Source organism: Apus apus, chromosome 3 (genome assembly GCF_020740795.1).
Source record: "Apus apus isolate bApuApu2 chromosome 3, bApuApu2.pri.cur, whole genome shotgun sequence".
Classification (NCBI taxonomy): domain Eukaryota; kingdom Metazoa; phylum Chordata; class Aves; order Apodiformes; family Apodidae; genus Apus; species Apus apus.
In genome coordinates, this window is record NC_067284.1 from 50,453,443 (window position 1) to 50,474,750 (window position 21,308).

Genomic DNA, 21,308 nt, shown 5'->3' on the forward strand with positions numbered 1-21,308 from the left:
GCTACAGTAGCCCCAGCATGTATGACATTAAATTAATTAGCAATCAGCTGAAAGTCTAGAATGACACAATAATTTTTTAAACAGGAATTCACCTTTTCATTTGATTGTCTTCTTTTCTTTAGGTGAATGAGATCCGTTTCCACCTTTTCGGCCAACTCCAGTTTCCTCTTGTTTCTCTTAAAAGCTGCTAAACTAAACCCTGTAAAAATAGTTCAAAATCACTTAATTAAGTAAAACTTAGTTAATTTAAACAAATATTGCTAGGTTGAGATTTTGGAGGTATCGCTCCCCACATTTTTACTGATGCAAAAAAGTGTCAATAAAAAACTCAACAACTAAGTATTTAAGTTTCAGTATAAGATGTTTATATCTTTTCCTAAGTGAAACAGTTCTACCATTGTTCAGCAACAGTGACGGGTGAAATATCTAGTTGAAACAAGTTGCTGAACACATATGGAAGCTATGTTGGTCTAAATATCTCTCTGTTTGGCAAAGAAGCAGCATTACACAGAAGAAAAGGGAATAAGTGGCTTATGTTAAAAATATTGTTTTTGACTGATGACAAGTAAATAGATACCATGTGAGCTCATTCTGATATCCATAAAATTAAGCTACTATTTTATTACCTTAATTGCATATCTGTATGTCCACCCACATATTTAAAGCCACACAATAGTCTAGAAATATTTTCCATAATCCAACATAGTCTAAAGACCACCTAGGTCTTGAAAAGAAAAACATAATTTTTCCATATCTAAGTTCCACATTCAGAAAGGAAGTGTTCTCTAAACGGGAATAAAAAAAAATTAAGCCTAAGAGACCAAAATTACATATTCCCATTTTAGAAGCTTCAGTTCATTAAACAATTGCAGATATTGACATATTTAGTTTAAATTACTTTTGACTTAATATTATCCACAAATTGTCTTAACATCCCCTTTGAAATGCAGAGAAAAGAGAAGGGGAAAAAAATACCTTTCATCACTTGCTTAGCCATGCAAATAACGACATTAGAGGGCAGAGGTATACACAAGTAACTCACTAACTCAAAGGAAGTTAAAAAGCACACTTTCCTATTTAATCTATAATCCTTAAAAAATGTGATTTGAAATGAAGTTCTGAATGTAGCTACATCACTATTATTCAGAAGACTGGAACAGCTGCAAGAACAGCCTATGAGTGAAAAATAATATTGCAGAGCCAACAGAACGAAAAGCTTTCATTTACAATTCTCACAGACAGTTAGCATTTTACTTGTTTGAAACTTCACCATGCAGGTGCCAAAATCAGCTAGCGAACTCTCCTCTAAACTTGTTTGTAAGTAAATAAAACTGGACCTTAAACTACCACAGTTATTCAAGTATATAAGTTAAAAGTAATGAAAAAGCTGGCATTTCTTTCCAAAAACCTAATGAATACCAGTTTCTTAAAACTGTAAACATATTAATCTGCCATCACCAAGAGCAGAACTCTTTCTACCATACAGAGCTGATTAATGCAGCTACTTTGGGTAAAACATTTCTATGTTTGAAATGAGGTCCAAGAAGTAAAATACAAGCACTTGGTAAGGTGGAGCAAGAAAAGAATCAGTTCAGTCTAGTACTAAGTGGGGATGGGGAGGAATAAACAAAAAAAACCCCCACAGATCAAGAATTTGTTAAACAGAAGTGTCCCCAAATAAGTCAAGCCAGTACATGGTTTTTAAGAGAATTTTTAAACAGGTAAACTTGTAAATTGACATTACTTCAATAAATACAGCAAATATCTACAGGCAGAGCCACAATACGGGTGACTAAGAATGGTGCCTGGCCTTTGTACTTACCAAGAGCAGGTATTACATAGGGTTAAATACACCTAAGCCTGTTACCTACTGCAGCTGTTGCCTCCCACAAATTCAGAAAAAAGCTGTGTATCTAGAGAAGCAAGACAAATACAAGGCTGCAGGAGCCCATACTTGAAAACTGGAAGACAAGAAGTTTTCCTTGTACTCCAGCATCTAATGCTAGCAGTGTCCTGAAACCAGTATTTGCATGTTCACCAGTTCAGATATATGCACAAAGACCACATCAAAACTAGAGGACCCACAGGCTAGTGCCAAGCTGCCTTGCCAGCTACACAGAGTGCTGCTATATATCCTCTCAGCGTCATCACTTTAGCAGAGGAGTAGGACTAGATGATCTCAGGAGGTCCCTTCCAACTCTGACAATTCTGTGATTCTGTGAATTTTGGCTAACAAAAAACTTTGCTCAGTTGCCAAGTGTCAGAAATACTTTTAATTCCTGGATACCCCAACTGCCTTTTAAATGGATGCTGGGATAAAGACTCGCCATGTATTTTCTCTCTGTTGCTTTTCTTACTTTGCTCATCTCGTACATGAGAGATGGGATGCAGTGCATCAAAGAGTCCTCTGCTGGATGATGAGAAACCCAGAGCTGCAGGAGATGCTGTGACATTAATTTTTTTAATATCTTAGATCCTGTCAGACAGACAAAGAACGTTTTATAGTAACATACAATGATGTAGGTTGAAGGGACCTTAGGAGGTCATGTAGTTCAACCTTGTAGGAAAAGCAAGTCCAATTCAAAAGGGCTGTACAGGAACTTGTCAAGTTTTAATATTTTCAAGGATGGAGATTGCACAACTCCTACAGGACTCTGTTGCAATACCTTATCAATCTCACGTTATAATTTTATTTGTTGTTTTTTTTAATTTAGTTAAAGCCTCGTATATTCTGTCAGTCTTATATGTCCAGATCATGATAACTAAGTAATATACCACTTAAATGCATAAACACAAAACAGTCTAGATTAAGGAAGCTAACATGTTTGCCTAGTAAAATCTACAAATTCCCCAGCTTCCTCCATCACAACACCTACCAAATTTAATCCTTGGCTCCTACTTGTGACAGATACTGTGACACTTGTCACATTGTTCACATGCTGTTACACTACATAGAGATATTAGGGAGATGCCAGTCATGGTTCTGTACTTCCAGATGAGACATCTTGACACTTTGATGAGAAACATCTGGGCTTTTGGTGGCAGTGTAGGGAGAGAAGAATGGTTCTGGGGCAGTTCTTTTTGCAGTGGTGGAGGAGGGTAGGTTTTTTTAATATCATGCCTCCCTTCCCAGAGTTTCTTTCTGGATTAACACTTTAATTCATGTAACTCGTAACTGTATACAGTTCAGGATGAAATGTCATACCTATCCATGCTGTGAGGGACAGAAAGTCTATTCAGACTTACCCGGTAGTGGAATTTAAGCTCAGGCTACATTCCCTTCCAGAATAGTTAATCCTATTAACTTTCATCTGAAAGTCAACAATTTTGTTTTAGCAAGGACTGATAAATAATTGCCTTTCATTCTTTAGGGCCAATAATTACTACCTGTGATTATCAATTCCTTTTGGCAGGATAAAACAGCTAGCATCTCCAAAGGACTGAAGAATGGCAAAATAAAGTACAAGTTTGTAAAATAAAACCTAGCAATTTTTCTTTTTTTCCTTTGACATAGATCTATTCTCAACTTCAGATAAGTTAAAAATAAAGTGTCTTGAATCTTCAATCCATTTTTTCCCAAAATAAGAGAAATTCACTACTAGCAAGTGAAAGGCTGCCTGCCTTCATCTTATTCCTGCCTTCACAACGTTCTACCTATGTAAAACCACTAGAAATGCCAGTAAACTGTCTAGTACTCTGGTTGCTTTGTCTTGCTCTACAAGCAACAAAAGAAACTAGAAAACACAAGTGAGCTTCATGCTAAACAAATGCAAGATTAAAATTTTCTGAAAACATCCTGTAAGTTTGGACCTTGTCAAATAATATATTATGGTGTTTTAAGTTCTGTAAAGATTTTATGAATTAAAAAGAAACAATTAAAATGTTCTTGGTTAATGAGGCACAAATAAAAGTAACCTGCTGAAAACCTATTTTGAAAATAAGCACCATACACTGAAGAAAAATGCCTACACACAGTTTAAGTTTGGAATTCACATTAAAATAAAACTCAACTTTGTGGTGCAAGGATGATAAGAAATTTCATTTGTCCTAAATGACAGTACAAAAAGCACTCTCACCTTCTTCAACAAGACAGCACATTCCAAGCTTGAGAAGAGGAAAAGGACACAACACAGTGTTGAGGACAGGCATGTTTTCCTAAAACAAATGCAATGTAGCTACATCAGCCTGATGTTGCCTAGGCCAAGGAGAAAGGGAAGCAAGAGAGGTAGAGCTTATTGACTGGAGAGGAGAAAAAGCTAGAAAAAGAGAGGTAAGGGAGTAAATGGAATTTTAGTTTGAAAAATTCTTGGATCAAAGCCCAGAAGTATTGTTGTTGGAAACAACATAAAAGTATGTAGTACAACATCCTTTGATTTTGCTCAAGAATTTAGAAGTTTAGATGAAAAAAAAATACATGCTTTCAGATAAAAGTCCCTGACAATTATTACCCTACAACGTAACAGCCTGTACGCTCAAACTCATTCTTAAAAGAACTGCAGAGTACAACCAGCCGTTCTCTTTTGCTTTCTCATTTATGTACATACTGTCATAAATAAAACTACTTCAGAGCTGCTGGGAGAGGAAGAATAAAAAGAACAAAAACCTCAGTTTTACAGAATCATTGTCTGTTAGTGTTTAAAAGCCACGCTCAGGCTTCATTTAGATTAAAGGCACGTAAGACTCAGAAGAGAAGAATTTCAGAACTAGAATATCATTAAAAGCTCAGGACTCCAGTATCACATCTATGCTATTTATCACAGCCCTGCAATGCAGCATGGCTTGTTTTTTAAGAATGAATAATCTTCAAGGACCTGAAAACATCTTCCCAGTTCTCCACATTCTCCCTTTAATTACTGTTAGGTACCAACAGGATTGACTCACATGTACTGTGTAGTGAAATGCACTGCACTTTTGGGTCTAGATGGTGTCTAGAGTGTGCTAGGTGGTGGAAGCACTGGGTGGAATACTCAGTCATGGCAGAGCTGTGGAAGTTGACACAAAGCACAGGGGTTTGCTGTGCAAGAAGGCCCAGTGGCTGAGCACAGAACAGACGGAAGTAGCTCCTGCTCAACTCCACTTGTCTGAATGACATGTTAGTATTAGTGGACATGGTGTCAGAACATATCCTTGAGAATATGATGTATTACCTATAAATGCAGAAGAAAACTCCCACAGGCACATTTTGCTCAAAGTTAAAACTGTTCCAGATTTTCCAGTTTCAAAAGGCTCCAATTTTACTGGGTACCGTGATGAGAAAGGACCACAAGACCTTCATTACATAGTTCATTAGCACAAGATCCGCATCCTACATTATCATGCCTAGGCTATAAATACAGATTTTACACAGGCTTTTTACATCATTATCACCACTTGACACAAGGAGATGAGAAAGTAATTTTCAGCAAGCAGGTCAGAGGAAGAAAAAGAAACAGAACATTGGTCTCCAAGTCAGTTTAGAGATGTCATCTGTGTGCCACTTGTTTGCCATATAACTTTCACATCATTTACTCGTATCTTGTACTAATCCTGTGGGCACTCTGGCAGTCTGATCATTCCTGTAATTCCTTTTACCATTATGCTCTGTACAAGTAAAAATTAAACTAAAAATCTTGGCAAGTCTATCATACGATGATACAGTGACTCAGTAAATGAAAGTTAACTGCATTCCCCATTCTACACTGCTCTTCTTAGTCACCTTTCACAGCCATCAGAAATGATACACATAGCAGACACAAGAGAAGAACAAAGTGAAAATTAGAATAGTCCTATTCATGGGCTCCCTGAAACTACTGAACTGTGCATCCAAAACAAAATGCAAAACTACAACACTTTTTAATCTTTTAATAGTGATAAAATTCACACATATCTACCTGTTAATTCTAGGTCTGTGTACTTTAACTAAGCCTGTAGCTGACAGACTTCTTATTATAGGACACTAACGTTTCTTGTCTAAAATTAATGCAGAAAGGTTTTAGTAAAAAGCCAATGTTTCCTTAAAATTCCCATGCTGTTATACGCCACTTCTATTGCCCTACATATTTTCAGGCTAGGTAAAAAGAAATAAAATTAAGTGAACAATTTATTTGACAAATAGAAGTTAAATACAAATTTCTAACACAACTAAATCACAAATCAAGTTCTAGACAGGACTCAAACCTTCTTATTTAAAGTGGTGGAAGAGCAAGCTGGGAGCACAAAAACAAAATCCAATGTTTCTATTACAGTCATAACAAACTATTATGCAACCTATGACTGTTCAGCAATCCTTGTTTAAAAGTAAACTGTAAATTGAAAATACTAAGAAAAGTCAAAGAATATTTTTTACATCTTTGGAGTACAGATCGAGCTCTGGCCAATCATACAGCACCCCCTGGCAGACATTCTTAGAGTCAATGGAAAGAAACAGAACAGAGAACTTTCTACACTTTATCTTTTTATTCAATACTAAAAGAGAATGCCACCATTAGAGCGAAGTGAATGAAAAAGGAATATACCAGCAAATTAGTTAACCCACAGGAATTAAAATGACCTAGTGAAGAATTCTCTTGAGCAATTGCTAAGATAAATTAAATTTGTTTTAATTTGTGCCATCTAACAAAGCTAATTTAAATGACAAATTAACACCAGTTATGCTTGTCTTGGGACCAAAGACTACTAGTGCTACTTCCCATGCTGCCATACTTTGACAGAGATAGAAACACGAATGGAAAAAACCCACAATCAGCACCAAAAGCATATGAAGAAAAACCAACCTATCTTTCTGAGAGCACTACTCTATAGATCTGTTCTTCATAACAAGACCTAAGGGCAAACTGCTGCTGGACATACCATTTCTTACTAATTCCTGGAATAAATCTCTTTTTCTATCTAACAGCTGTTCCAAGTCCCTGGAAGACTCAGACATCTTCTGGGTACTTTAGCCCAACTTTAACTTACAGCCATTCTATTGGCTGCACTTAGCTGTTCAGATTTCAGAACTGCAAATGAACCCACAGTATTATGTCCAGTTCCAGAGAGGATTTACATAATGTCTGGCTTTTTTTTCCCCCCCTTTTTTTAATTGCCAGTGAAAAGCATGCACTTATGAGAGTTCATTTCCTTTATATGTTATCAAACAGAGGTAGCAACTTTTACTGTCAAAAGGCAAGCATCTTCTGAGAGCTATCCCTTAGTTTCCTAAAACCAGATATGTATTCAGATTACCCAATAATCAAATCCTCCAAGCCCTTAAGTTTCTCTCCAGATCTCTTTCATTCTCATGCTAAAAACCAAGGAACAAAACATGGTTGAAGCCACTGCTTTGAGCCACTGCCTGAAATTAGTAGCACAGTTCCAGCAATACGGCCAATGTTTTAATGCAGTAACAGTGAAGTAGAGAACTGGAAGTTTTTGGGTCTGGAAGAAAGGCAGACTAGGTAGACAATACTGGTGGACAGCGAGACATATGGTGCCACTAGAAGTATGACAATCTGCATGACACTTATCTATATAAGATTGTCCCTCATTTGAGAACCTAAGCAGCCAGAAGATAAAATGGGAATTTCCTTGCACACACAAAATTGGATAAAAATGTGAAGTACAAGTAAATAAATGGCCTGTTACAAGTGCAATGCCAAACCCACCTAGAGTACCACTTACTCTGTTCAACACGATGTGATTTTACTGATGACACTAAGTTATTCAAGGTAATAAGAAGACTTGACTGAAGAAGAATTTCAAGTAGTGACCTGAATATAAACCAGCAGATTTTATACAGCAAGTATCAAAGTAATGAAAAAGAGGCAGTGCTTCAAACAACCCATGGCTGTAAAGGTTTTTGCAGATGCTAAAAATTAATATGGGCTCCAGAGGAAACAAAATTTCACGGCATAAAATGCCACTGATCACCTCCATGTATGCAGGTACAGTCATGACTGAGTCTGGGATAGCAAATGGGGTAGGGAAAGGGAAGCATATATTTGCTCTGTTCTTACATTTTTTCTTAAGTATCATTTGTGGCTACTCTTGGATTCCAGCTATCCGGCTATGTAGATCCACTGCAGCTGATTTTGTTCTTATATAACTTACAGAAGCACTTATGGTCACTTTCACATGCTAGAGTTAGACGTACAAGCTTGCTGCATGAGTAATTACCTTCCTTCTCTTTCCCTTTCAACACTGTAAACAATTGCAATATGCTGTCTTACACCACACTATCTGTCAAATCAACTACTTTGCATCTGCTCTACACTGAGCTGAAAAATTCAGATAAAAGTGTTTCAGTTATTACTAGGGCAGGCACAGGTATTGACAGTTGAAGATGTACCTCAAATTTACATTACATGTTTAAAGTACATTTTTTAAATTTATAAGAGGCTGCATGATACCATAGATTAGTATTTCTAAAGTGTAATTACACTTTGATTACACTTTTAAAGCAGTCTCCCTAGCACAGGGTAACAGAACTCTAGCATAAGCTAGTATGGGCTGTAGTATTAGCAGGAATTAAGCTCTATTATGGGCAGGAATTAATACATTCAGTTCCCTTGCAGACTGTAGGCGATACAGGCAGATCACATTTCAGGTGTTTGGGTTTTGTATTTTTAAAAAAAAAAAAACAAAACCCAAAACACATTACACAGGAAAGCTACCAGATTTCTACAAATAGTAGAAATCCCATTTCCTCATACACTTGGCAAACAAAAGAAGACAAAGCAGGTGAGCCTTGATGTAACCTTGATGTAGTTCAACAAGCAACATGGTTTAAGACATCGTTGGCGCTTAGATACTTGTGATAGTTCTGAGAGAATTATTGAGTGTGAACACAAAGCTGACCATGCAACTTTCTAAGTGATCGTACAGGGAGCTCCATCCGTGCAAAACCAACCACACAAGCCCCAAGCCTTGAAGCAAGTATAACATTCACCATCCCAGGTCTGGGAAAAGGGAGACGGAAAAATGCGACTTTAAGGATATATTTTCCATGTGCAGCACAGATAAAACATATGCACCTAGTTTTCCCTGCTAATAGTTACTGCAAGTACATGTCTAAGATCTGCATTTATGGGTTTTGGGGGGGTTAGGTTTGGGTTTTTGCAATTAAGTTATTAAACACAGTTGCCTGATGGTTGGCAATTACCTCAGTTCTCCATTTTACAGAGTCATAGAATCATAGAATCATAGAATCCTAGGGGTTGGAAGGGACCTCGAAAGATCATCTAGTCCAACTCCCCTGCCAGAGCAGGGTCACCTAGAGTACATCACACAGGAAGGCATCCAGGCGGGTTTTGAATGTCTCCAGCGAAGGAGACTCCACAACCTCTCTGGGCAGCCTGTTCCAGTGCTCTGTCACTCTTACAGTAAAAAAATTTTTCCTGATACTCCTCTTAAACCTCCTATGCTCCAACTTGTATCCATTACTCCTTGTCCTATCACTGGTCTTCACTGAAAAAAGCTTAACTCCATCGTCTTGACACTCACCCTTTACATATTTGTAAACATTGATGAGGTCCCCCCTCAGTCTCCTTTTCTCCAAACTAAAGAGACCCAGCTCCCTCAGCCTTTCCTCATAAGGGAGATGTTCCACTCCCTTAATCATCCTTGTGGCTCTGTGCTGGACTCTTTCAAGCACTTCCCTGTCCTTCTTGAACTGAGGGGCCCAGAACTGGACACAATATTCCAGATGCGGCCTCACCAATGCAGAATAGAGGGGGAGGAGAACCTCTCTTGACCTACTAACCACACCCTTTCTAATACACCCCAGGATGCCATTGGCCTTCTTAGCCACAAGGGCACACTGCTGACTCATGGTCATCCTCCTGTCTACCATGACCCCCAGGTCCCTTTCACCTACACTGCTCTCCAGCAGGTCAGCCCCCAACCTGTACTGGTGCATGGCGTTTTTCTTCCCCAAATGCAAAACTCTACACTTGCTCTTGTTAAACTTCATCAGGTTTTTCCCCGCCCAAGTCTCCAGCCTGTCTAAGTCTCTCTGAATGGCAGCACAGCCTTCTGGTGTGTCAGCCACTCCTCCCAGCTTGGTGTCATCAGCAAACTTGCTGAGGGTACATTCTGTGCCCTCATCCAGGTCGTTGATGAAGATATTGAACAACACCGGTCCCAGTACCGACCCCTGAGGGACTCCACTAGTCACAGGCCTCCAACTAGATTCTGCCCCATTGACTACAACTCTCTGACTTCTTCCTTTCAACCAGTTCTTGATCCACCTCACTGCCTGATCATCAAACCCATACTTGATCAACTTATCTACAAGGATGCTGTGGGAGACGGTGTCAAATGCTTTACTGAAATCAAGATAGACCACATCTACCGCTCTACCATCATCTATCCACCTAGTAATTTCCTCATAGAAGGCTATAAGGTTAGTCAAACATGACTTACCCTTGGTAAAACCATGTTGACTGCTCTTGATGACCCCCATCTCCTTGATATGTCTAGAGATAGTGCCAAGGACAAGTTGTTCCATTACCTTTCCAGGGATGGAGGTGAGGCTGACCGGTCTATGGTTACCCGGGTCCTCCTTCTTGCCCTTCTTGTAGACTGGAGTGACGTTTGCTATCCTCCAGTCCTCAGGCACCTCTCCAGTTACCCATGACTTACCAAAGATGATGGAGAGTGGACTAGCAATGACCTCCGCCAGCTCCCTCAGCACTCTTGGATGCATTTCATCCGGACCCATCGATTTATGGATGTCCAGATTATGCAACTGATCCCTAACCCAATCCTCATCTACTATGTCCTCACCTATCTTGACTACTTCTGGGGTTATATGAATCTGGGGCTCATGGGAAAAGCCTGCAGGAGTAAAGACAGAGGCAAAGAAGGCATTCAGCACCTCTGCCTTCTTCATATCCTCTGTCACCAGGGCACCCACCTCATTCAGCAGTGGGCCTATATTGCCTCTGGTATTAGCTTTGTTGGCTATGTATTTGAAAAAGCCCTTTCTACTGTCCTTAACCCGACTTGCAAGGTTAAGTTCCAAGGAGGCCTTAGCTTTCCTAGTTGCCTCCCTACATTCCCTGACAACATTCCTATATTCCTCCCAAGTGATCAGTCCCTCCTTCCATGATCTATAGATTTTCCTCTTCCACTTGAGTTTGCCCAGCAGTTCCTTTTTTAACCACGCTGGTCTCCTAGCTCCCTTACTAGATTTTCTACCCATTGGGACACACTGATGCTGTGCTTGCAAGAAGTGGTCCTTGAATATTGTCCAGCTATCTTGAGCCCCTTTACCTTCTAGCACTCTGTCCCATGGGACTTCCCTTAACAATTGGTTGAGGAGGCCGAAGTTTGCTCTGTGGAAGTCCAGGGTTCTGGTCCTGCTGGAAATTCTGTTCCTCCCACACAGGATCCTGAACTCCACCATCTCATGGTCACTGCAGCCAAGGTTGCCATTGACCACCACTGCTTCAATAAGGCCCTCCTTGTTGGTGAGCACAAGATCCAGCAGCGCTCCTCTTCTAGTCGGCTCATCCACCATTTGCATTAAGAAGTTGTCATCAATGCATTGGAGGAACCTCCTAGACTGTGAAAGGCTGGCTGTATAAGTCTTCCAGCAGATATCAGGATAGTTAAAATCTCCCATGAGGACCAAGGACTGCAGTTGTGAGGCTGCTTTCAGCTGCCTGTAGAAAGCCTCATCAACTTCCTCATCTTGATCAGGAGGTCTGTAGTAGACCCCCACAACTGTGTCACCCATACTACCCTGTCCTTTAATTCTTACCCACAGAATTTCAACTCGCCCCTCATCAGCCCCTGTACAAAACTCAATACATTCTAGTTGCTCTCTCACATAAAGAGCAACTCCACCACCTCGCTTCCCCACCCTATCTTTCCTAAAAAGCACATAGCCATCCATGGCCACATTCCAGTTGTGTGAGCTGTCCCACCATGTCTCTGTTATTGCTACCAGATCATAACCCTTAGACCGCACACAGACCTCTAACTCTTCCTGTTTATTCCCCATGCTGTGTGCATTGGTGTACAGGCATTTCAGGAAGCAAGTAGAGCACATCGGTGGGACTAAATCCTCCTTAGCCCATCCTCCTACAGGCCCTGGTATGTTCCTCTTGGGCTTGTCCCTAACAGACCCAGTTTTCTCCCCTTCCCCCTTCACATCTAGTTTAAAGCTCTCTCAATGAGCCCTGCTAAGTCCTGCCCCAAAAGCCTTTTCCCCCTCTGGGACAGGTGCATCCCGCCTGCCACCATCAGGTCAGGTGTCTCATAGAGCAGCCCATGATCAAAAAAGCCAAAGCCCTGCCTTTGGCACCAGTCTCTTAGCCATTCGTTCATCATTAAACTCTTCCTGCTTATCTCTCCACCCATTCTTGCAGGAGGTATGGAGGCAAACACGACTTGTGCTCCAGACCCCCTAACTAGCCGTCCCAGGGCCCTGAAGTCTCTCTTCATTGCCCTTACATTTCTTGTAGTAATTTCGTCACTGCCAACCTGAAAAATCAGCAGTGGGTAGTAATCAGATGGATTTACCATACTAGAGAGTTTCCTTTTAACATCTCTAATGCGAGCCCCAGGGAGGCAGCAGACCTCCCTGCGGGATGGGTCAGGTCTACAGATGGGCCCTTCTGTTCCCCTCAGAAGGGAGTCACCCACCACAATTACCCTCCTTTCCTTCTTAGTTGAAGTCCTAAGTCGTGGAGCTGAGTGACAAGTCATAGGCGGTTCACTAGACAAATCTGTCACTCCAGCTTCATTTTCCTTTCCCTGAAGTTCCAAGACCTTGTACCTATTCTTCAAGGGCAATTCGGAGGATGGACGGAGTTGGGAGGGTTTTTTTCTTGCCTCTCCGAGGACGGACCTCCCTCCATTCCTCCATGTTCCTAAAGTTCTCTCCTTCTGCCTGAGAACAGGAGGGGAGGGGATCCATCACTTGTTCTAGCATCTCTTCCTCCTGCCCTTGCCTCAGGGTTTGACTCCACCAATCTATTTCGTTCTCACATTCTCTGATAATTCTCAGTCTTTCAACCTCCTCTGTCAGTCTAACCACCTGCCTGAGGAGATCATCGATTTGCTCGCACCGCACACACGCGGTGCCACTGGCTCCCTCTGGCACCAGTGCCAGGCTCAGGCACTCGCTGCAGCCAGAGACCTGCACGGCTGCGTGCCTGCTCAGAACCTCCGTCTGAGTTCCCATATCCTTCTTCAATACAGTTTTAGGGCGTGTTGCCACCATGCTAGAGAAATTTACTGGTGTTCTCTGCTTCCTGCCTCCACTCACGCCGCTCTCCCCCTGCCCTCGCGCCACTTCACTTCCTGTGCCGGCCGCTGCCGCTCTGCGCTCTCACCGCTGCCGCGTGCTCTGAGGGAGCTGCCGAGATGGCTGCTTTTAAACCTTGCCGCGGTTCTCAGCCACACCCCCTGCCACGTCAGCCTTCCTGCTCATTCAATAGTCACGTAATTTCACGTTAATTTAACTCCAACTCTCCACACAAACTTTATCATAGTAATTGTAGCAACCATAATAATAGAATCATCATAGAATCATTCAATGGTTAGAGTTGGAAGGGACCTTAGAGATCATCTAGCTCCAACCCCCCTGCACAGGCAGGGACACCTCCCACTAGATCAGGTTGCTCAGAGCCCCATCCAACCTGGCCTTGAACACTTCCAGGGACAGGGCTTCAACAACTTCCCTGGGCAGCCTGTCCCAGTGTCTCATCACCCTCACACTAAAGAATCTAAACCTAAATCTCCCCTCTTACAGTTTAAAGCCATTACCCCTTGTCCTCTCACTACAAACCCTTGTTAAAAGTCCCTCCCCAGCTTTCCTGTAGGCCCGCTTCAGGTACTGGAAGGCCACTATAATGTCCCCTCAGAGCTCTCTTCTCCAAGCTAAACAGCCCAAACTCTCTCACCCTGTCTTCATAGCAGAGGTGCTCTAGCCCTTTGATCATCTTCATGGTCCTCCTCTGGACTTTCTCCAGGAGCTCCATGTCCTTCTTAAGTTGGGGACTCAAGAACTGGACACAGTACTCCAGGTAGAGTCTCATGAGAGCTGAGTAAAGGGGGAAAATCACCTCCCTCAACCTACTGGCCAGGCTGCTTTTGATGCAGCCCAGGACACAGCTGGCTTTCTGGGCTGCAAATGCACATTGCCCATGCACGTTGAGCTTCTCATCCACCATCACACCTAAGTCCTCCTCTGGACCGTTTTCGATCCGTTCTCCACCCAGCCTGTATTTTTGCTTGGGTCTGCTACAGTTCAAGTGCAGAACCTTGCACTTGGCCTTGTTGGACTTTATAATCAAAAAATCTCATTTTATTTTAAATTTGTCACAATATTTAATGCAATAGTTTGCCTCAGATGAGATCTTTTGTGGTTGCTTAAAAACGGCATTCACTTTCACTGCTTCTTAAGCACATCTAACTGTCCCTCTGCTGGTAACATTGGAAAAAACTGTTTTGGCTTTCTTACATGTTACCTGTGAGACAGCTTCCAATTTATTTTCAGCTATAGCAATCCTATGTTGGCACACATGCTGTCAATGGTTACACTTTCCAGTCTCACTGACCAGAAGTCTACATGTGACAAGATGAACTTTGCTAAGGACCACTATGGAAATCAGGATAACATTTTCTGGAACTGATTTTTCAGTTTTGTTTGCTATTTCTTGTGTTTTTTAAAGAAAAGGAAAAAAAACCCACACCAAACAGATATACTACCATTAATGATTATACTGCAAAATTAAGTGTACTCAAATCTTAGGAAAAAAGACAACTTTTAAGTTGCTCAAGGAATCTTCTCCCAAATGCTTCTTAGAATGCCTAATAATGAAGTCTTAACACAAGCTAGTATAGTTTTCCTACATGTCCATTTTAGGTACTTCAATAGCAGACACTGCCTTCTCATCTTTTTTGGAAAGGAAACTGAAGCACAAGACTATAATAGACAAATACCCTTTCCCTGTAAATCCACTTAGAGACTATAATTTATGTCAAGGTCAAGCAACAGAATTACAGAACATATGTGAAGAATTCAGTTTTTGGTAATCTGCTCAGCATTACAAAGAATATCTGATTGAAGCAGCCACTGCCATTGATTTTTTCAGCATTATCCTTCACATACCCTAATCTAAAATCACTCTACCAGCAAAACATGTACATAGTCTACACTCAAGTCTTAACAGTCACAGCCTGTTTCACAGGACCAGTTCATTCCTAGAGCAGGTCCAACCTGTGCAATGGCTCAAGCACAAGGTGTGGGGAGTGGGAACGGGCTGGCAACTTGAGTATCAGTTGTTTTTTTTCACTGACATTGCAACAGCAATGGCATTTCTCCATTGACTTTGCAATAGGATTAACTTCCCAATCCAGGTTGTTTTAATTATTTTAATACAAATTATTTTGCTAAGTAGAAGTATGCTGAATGTACTGAGGAGACAAGAAGAATTCACTGGTGTTTTGGAGCAGGCTTATGAAAACATATTGGCTGGGATAATTCTTCTGATGTTTCTCTCCAATGTAAATTCATAGTCTGGGTTAGGTAAACCAAAGTACAAGTGGTTATCCTTATTTTTAAGCCATAACATGTAGATTTGCTCTGACTAGAGTACATTTTTGCTAGTAAGATGTTATCTGGCAACTAATGTGACAAGCTAATAATATCTGTCAAAGCAGAAACACACTGCTACTAGAAACCAGGGGAACTTTTGCACATACAAACAGAATTAGTCAAGAAACCTATGCAACAACTACTTTTTCTTAAAAAAAAACCAAACAAACAACACTAAAAAAAACCCTAATCTTTAAGTGTCTTTACTCTTTCTAGAGCCACAGAAATAAAGGAGTTGTGCTTAGCTGAACCCAAAAGTTGTTTTGCAAATGCTGTTTTGGACAGCAGATAGACAGGGCAAAAATTTCCATAACATGGAACTGTAAATCAAAACTTTCTGTTCAAAATGAAATGCATCATGAGTGTGTATTAAAACTGGCATGATCAAGAAAAATGCTGCCACTGTTTCAGGGGTTACATTTAAGCATTGAGTGCTAGCACCTTTGAACTGCCATTTCTGGATATTTATCTACATTCGAAAGTAGACAAAATTAAAGCCCTAACAGGAGCTCTGGGTTTCAATCTCTCCTTAGGGACTACTGATATATTTTACGCAGTAATACTGTTTGCTGTAAAATCAGGAAACACTCTGTAATCTTCTTTGTTCTCCTTCTTTAGACAATGACCTCTGATTGCTTTCCTGCATAACTTCAAAAGGAAACACAGGGCATGCTTTCACCTATAGCAAACTACAGACTACGAGTAACAGCATTTTCCAAAGGGAAGAGGGATTGAAGAAAAGGAAGGGGAATTTCATCCTCTGTTCCATGGGTAAGTGCACTAATTTCTGGCCTAGTTTATAGATGGTATATCAATGGAACATAATGGCTTCTTTTATTTTAAAAAATAGTTGTTGTAAGTGAACTGACTACTGCTAGTACATAGTATAATCCAAGTCCATTTTCTGGGTCTGGGTTATTCATCTTTATTAGATGAAGCACAGCCCACCTAGGTTAAAAAATAAGAGACAAATTCATTTGACAACCTGTTTAGACCAGAACATTTCAGGACCTTAAAGACTCACAGATGGGTGTAACTGTAGAGTCTGAGAGTCAAACTGGCACCTGCTTTATTTAGATACACGGCTAGTTGGTGCTTTTAGGGTTCAAGATGGACCAGAGCTGGAGACCTACAGGACTGAGCTATTAAAGAGTCTACATTTCCATTAAAAAAACCCACCAAAACCTTTTCACTGGATTTAATCCAAATTCACTTGAATCAGATGCTAAAAAAAGATGCTAAAAAGCAGCTGAAGTAATAGAATATAATTTTTCTATTTAAATACTTCATAGAAAATTAGTAAACTTAAACCATCCTTATATACCAAAATACCACAAGCTAGTTAAATGTTTAAAACTGTGAAGTGATGTACACTTCAAAATACAAGGCACCATTTAAAATTACTCTGTCCTGTTCTTCCTACTGACACCACCAGTTTACTCACTTGTAGCCATGATACCTGGAGGACATGCTGGTATCCCGTGATCAACTGCCCATCTGTAAGCTCCTTCACCAACTAAAAAGCTAGGAGACACAGAAGAGGGAATTTAAACAAAACCATATAACGATCCCCCTTTTCTTGCAATTATTTTTTTTCTATTTGTTTTGGTAATTTTAAAATTGTTAGCTGTCTACATTTCACAGAATGTCAGCTATAATTACATTTGGCAAACTTATGTAATTTCATTAAAAGACTACGCAGCTGTGACATCTAGCGTCGGATAAAAATACGTAATTAATTACCAAATAGCACCAGCTTTTACTTGCAGCTAAAACAGGACAAAGCTGTCTAGAGCCTTGCTCTCTGTAACAACTTAGTAAGATCCTGAAGACCAGCAACATGGGATAAATGAGGTGAGAATAGTAAGCTTTTTCCAGTAAAGCCAGCCAATGCCACAGGAATATCAAGAAGTCCTTTGAGAAGTATAACACAAGCTAAAAATAAGACTTATTTAGAAGGATAGAGGTCTATTTCATGGAATTTCATCAAGCATTTGGAAATTAATCAAGTCTACTAAATTTTTGTATATTTGCAAAATAAACCCAACAGTTTGAGAAGTTATTTTCTAGTCAGTACTGAACATTTTACAGTAGTGAGACAGTATGCGCTAACTGTGACAAGGTAACTTTTGGGGTAGATAGATAACTTCAGTTACCTATGCTGTTTCTCCTGAAATAAATCAATCTGATTCCCTGAAAACGTGGCAGTTAGAAATCACACATTTTCAGAAAGCTGCTGCACATCACTACCAACAACAGCAACACAATAAAGGACAATTTCCAATCTTAACTTCATCTCTCCCTTTTTAAATGAGAATGAAACAACCACCTAATGGACACGAGAAGTAAAGACTGAGCAACTAAAGCAATTTCAAAAAGCTTTACAGGAATACCAGAATTTTAAATATGAGGGTAAACAAGTTAGGTCAGCTACAAAGAAGTCCCTGGGGCTACACAGTACTACAATTTCTGAGAAAATTATTGATATAGTACGTATGTTGGCATTAATGCTGTGATGTAACACTTCACAGCGTTATATCTGACACCTGCAGCTCTCACTTTGAGGTAGTACTCTCTATCTTCTCTATGACTTAACCAATATAAGAGGTGTGTCCAGTTTTTTCTTGCAAAAGTCTCCAAAAAAAAGTTTATGTAGATGAGAATTTTAACTGTTAAATAGATATTTTACTCCCATCGTTAGTGCAGCAACAGATAAAGGTGATGTAGCAAGATATTGTAGAGTAAGTTATCGGGTATTTTGGGAGAACTCCAGCATCACCTATTTGGTAAGCTAGTGATCAAGAAACAACCTGTCTGTTTGCTTAACATAAGAAAGTAATATAAACTATAGCCAAATCTAATGAAATAGTATTCTCTATTGACTACAAGAAGGTTTTGGTCTTTAAAAGAAAAATTGTATATCAACACTAGATCCTCAGGAAGCAAATAAACACCTCCTGTTAAAAAACAAAAACAAAAATACAGAGGGGAAGGGTATGTGGAGGAAGTACCTAGCTTCAATATTACGCATTTTATACATCATAACTTGAATAGCACAGATCAGTCAGAAATACTGCATTTTACAAGCAATCTCACAATCGATTTTTTTTAATACTTAAAACCGGTCACTAGTATTTATGAAGAGCTCAAAAAAAGCACTCCAGAATGACTTGAAACTTATGTGATGTGACTTTTACTTTACTCACACCTGAGTCCTTAATTCTTAGATCTCCCTCTCTCCTACAAGATGAGTACAAATTATTTTCTAATTCTGCTCCCAAACAATGGTTAGACTAGTTGAAGTGGACACCTCCTGCTGACATCTAATTATATAATTATAATACCACAGAGATCATCCACCTTTTTAAAACTTCTTTGTCCAGATGTCACGAAAAGACAGCATAATGACAGAAAAGTTAAAATAAACAGTTCACAAAAAAACCCCACAAAAAGCAGGGTCTCAGTGCTTTGTTGTCTGTGCTACCTCTACTGTGTTTCCTACAAGTTGATACAGAATTAGTTGGTAAGAGACTCCTACAGGTCATACAGCATGAATTCATTCTGCAGGTAGTAAATATGCATAGTCTAAGCAACACTAAACAGTCTTTACATCACCCCAAAAATAAAGTTCCATGGTCCAGTAGAGCACACAGCCACACACATAGTTGTACCAGTCACAGATGAGAAGGTGGAGAGAGGTGGGAACCAGCAGTCTGGCACTAGGGAACTGCTTTAGTTGCTCTAAGCACCATCCATGTAGCCATGCAGAAAAGCTGCAGCAGGCAACATGACAATACTTGAAGCAGACATAAAACCAAAACTTCTTCTCAACAGCTACCATGGAGCTTGATTTATTGGAAGAGGGAAAATAGGGAATAAACCCAATGGGCAATAGAAAGCAGCCAAAATCCCACCAAGTCTCAAATGCCTTTAAGGTAATTCAAAATACAGTTTTCCAAAGAGGTGAAAAACCCCAAAAACAAAGGATGAATGAGTTTGTGCTCTGCTACTCCAAAAGTTGGTTCTGTGCAAACAAGATAAAAAGATATTTCTTGCAAATACATCAAATGAAGTATACAATGTAGTTGTCACAGGCTCAAAACACACAGAAGACGAGAAACATCCTCCCAGCAAGAAGCGAATGCTTGGATGCACTTTCTAGTTCAAGGCAAACTACACCATCTTAACAGAAAATTAAAACAAAAGTCCCTAAAAATGGACACTTTTTAGGCAATTTTTTCCAAGAACATGGTTATCCTGGTGCTATTTGCTGTAGGGAGACAGGCCACACCAAGTGGCAGAAGAAGGCTGGATTCATTTAAGTGGTCAAGGCGAACCTGAACATAACAAAGCTCACTTTGTAACACATATTATAAAATGCAGCGACCGCTTTGAAACCACAGTTATAAAGAAGTAACTGTTCTGCAGAAACATAGAACAGAAATAAAAGGTGATGCAGGTCTTCACTGTAGGCACCGTCTTGACTACACAGTGCCCTAAAAGTTACCCAACGTACATAATCCTGCCTACAGTACTGTAACACTGAAGCAATTACAAATTCCCGTATACCCAAAGGGGAAAAAAAACCCACAACCCTAAGAAGGGATTCTTTCCCATCTGGAGTACTATTAATGCTGAAAAAGGGATACAAACATGAACTTAAATAAGGAGCTCTAAGAAAGGAAACATTTAGGTGTAGATATGTAAGAATTGCAGGATTGTACAAACACATTTAACAGCAAACAGATGTAAGTAAGTCTTTTCCTTTAGGATGGTCAAGGTTTCAGCATAGGAAACAGAAAAAAAAAAATCAAACTTATTACTATAAAACATCTCATCTATTATTCAGTGGACTGAAAACCACTTGCAAAGATCCATCCAATATGTAACTGTATAATTATAAGTGTTTTCTTTTCTAAAGTTATACAATGAACAGGAATATCTTACATGATGTTATGCAGCATTTACAGGCTCAGTATTTTCTGTTCTTGCATACACAGGCAGAGAAAATCCTAACAACATCAAGCTGAATAAAATATGACAGAAAGCTGCAAGGACCTTAGAAGTTTCAGAAAATGCACTCATACATTCAGGGATTCTTTACTTTAAACTTTTAAAATTTTAATTTGGATAATGGGATTCTGTGTTTTCAACAAGACTGCAAGGTATTGATCCAGAATGAGAGTCTACAGAGCATTTTCCAGCAAATTGGATACATCAGTTAGGACACTCAACCATTCCTTCCCAATAAATACAATTTCAGAATAAATTAACTCACACTCATTAGAATTTCTGCTAGTGAAAATTAGAAATATACAACTTTGAATTGATTTTGAACTGTCACCATAAAAATGGGTGCCAAACAGGGGTAAACAAGCCAAACTAACTGCCTCCAAGTGGTCTTTTATAGACAAGAATATCCATAATGCCACTTTTACTAATCTCACAGTTCCTGAATTTTTCTTGTATGGTCATGTGCCAAACATTATTGACAGAAGAAATGAAGCTGGATTAGATCATCCTATAGAAACAGTTTCTACCACTAGATTTCCTTAACAAGAAAAGTTCTTATGCTAACCAGTATATGGAAAATGCCCCAATACGCTCTATGTCCATGAGAAACAAGATGCAACTTGCATATATTGAAAAATAAAAAAATCCTGACACTTGGTAGGAATGTGAAAATACAGCTGGCTTTGATAATTTGAATATATATATATATATATATATATATATATGC

General features: G+C 39.7%; 1 protein-coding gene across 4 annotated transcripts in view; it reads right to left on the bottom strand.

Annotated features, from left to right (window-relative positions):
• Positions 1 to 21,308, bottom strand: part of TASP1 (taspase 1) — a 91,021-nt gene that overhangs the window by 50,606 nt on the left and 19,107 nt on the right. For 2 of the 4 annotated variants that reach the window (XM_051613552.1, XM_051613553.1), the window contains exons 7-8: positions 17,013 to 17,092; positions 93 to 199 (exon numbers count right to left, since the gene is read on the bottom strand). In XM_051613552.1, coding sequence (XP_051469512.1) covers positions 93 to 199; positions 17,013 to 17,092 — 187 coding nt within the window. The remainder of the gene's footprint in view (positions 1 to 92; positions 200 to 17,012; positions 17,093 to 21,308) is intronic. The other 2 variants (XM_051613554.1, XM_051613555.1) reach the window with 2 other exon arrangements.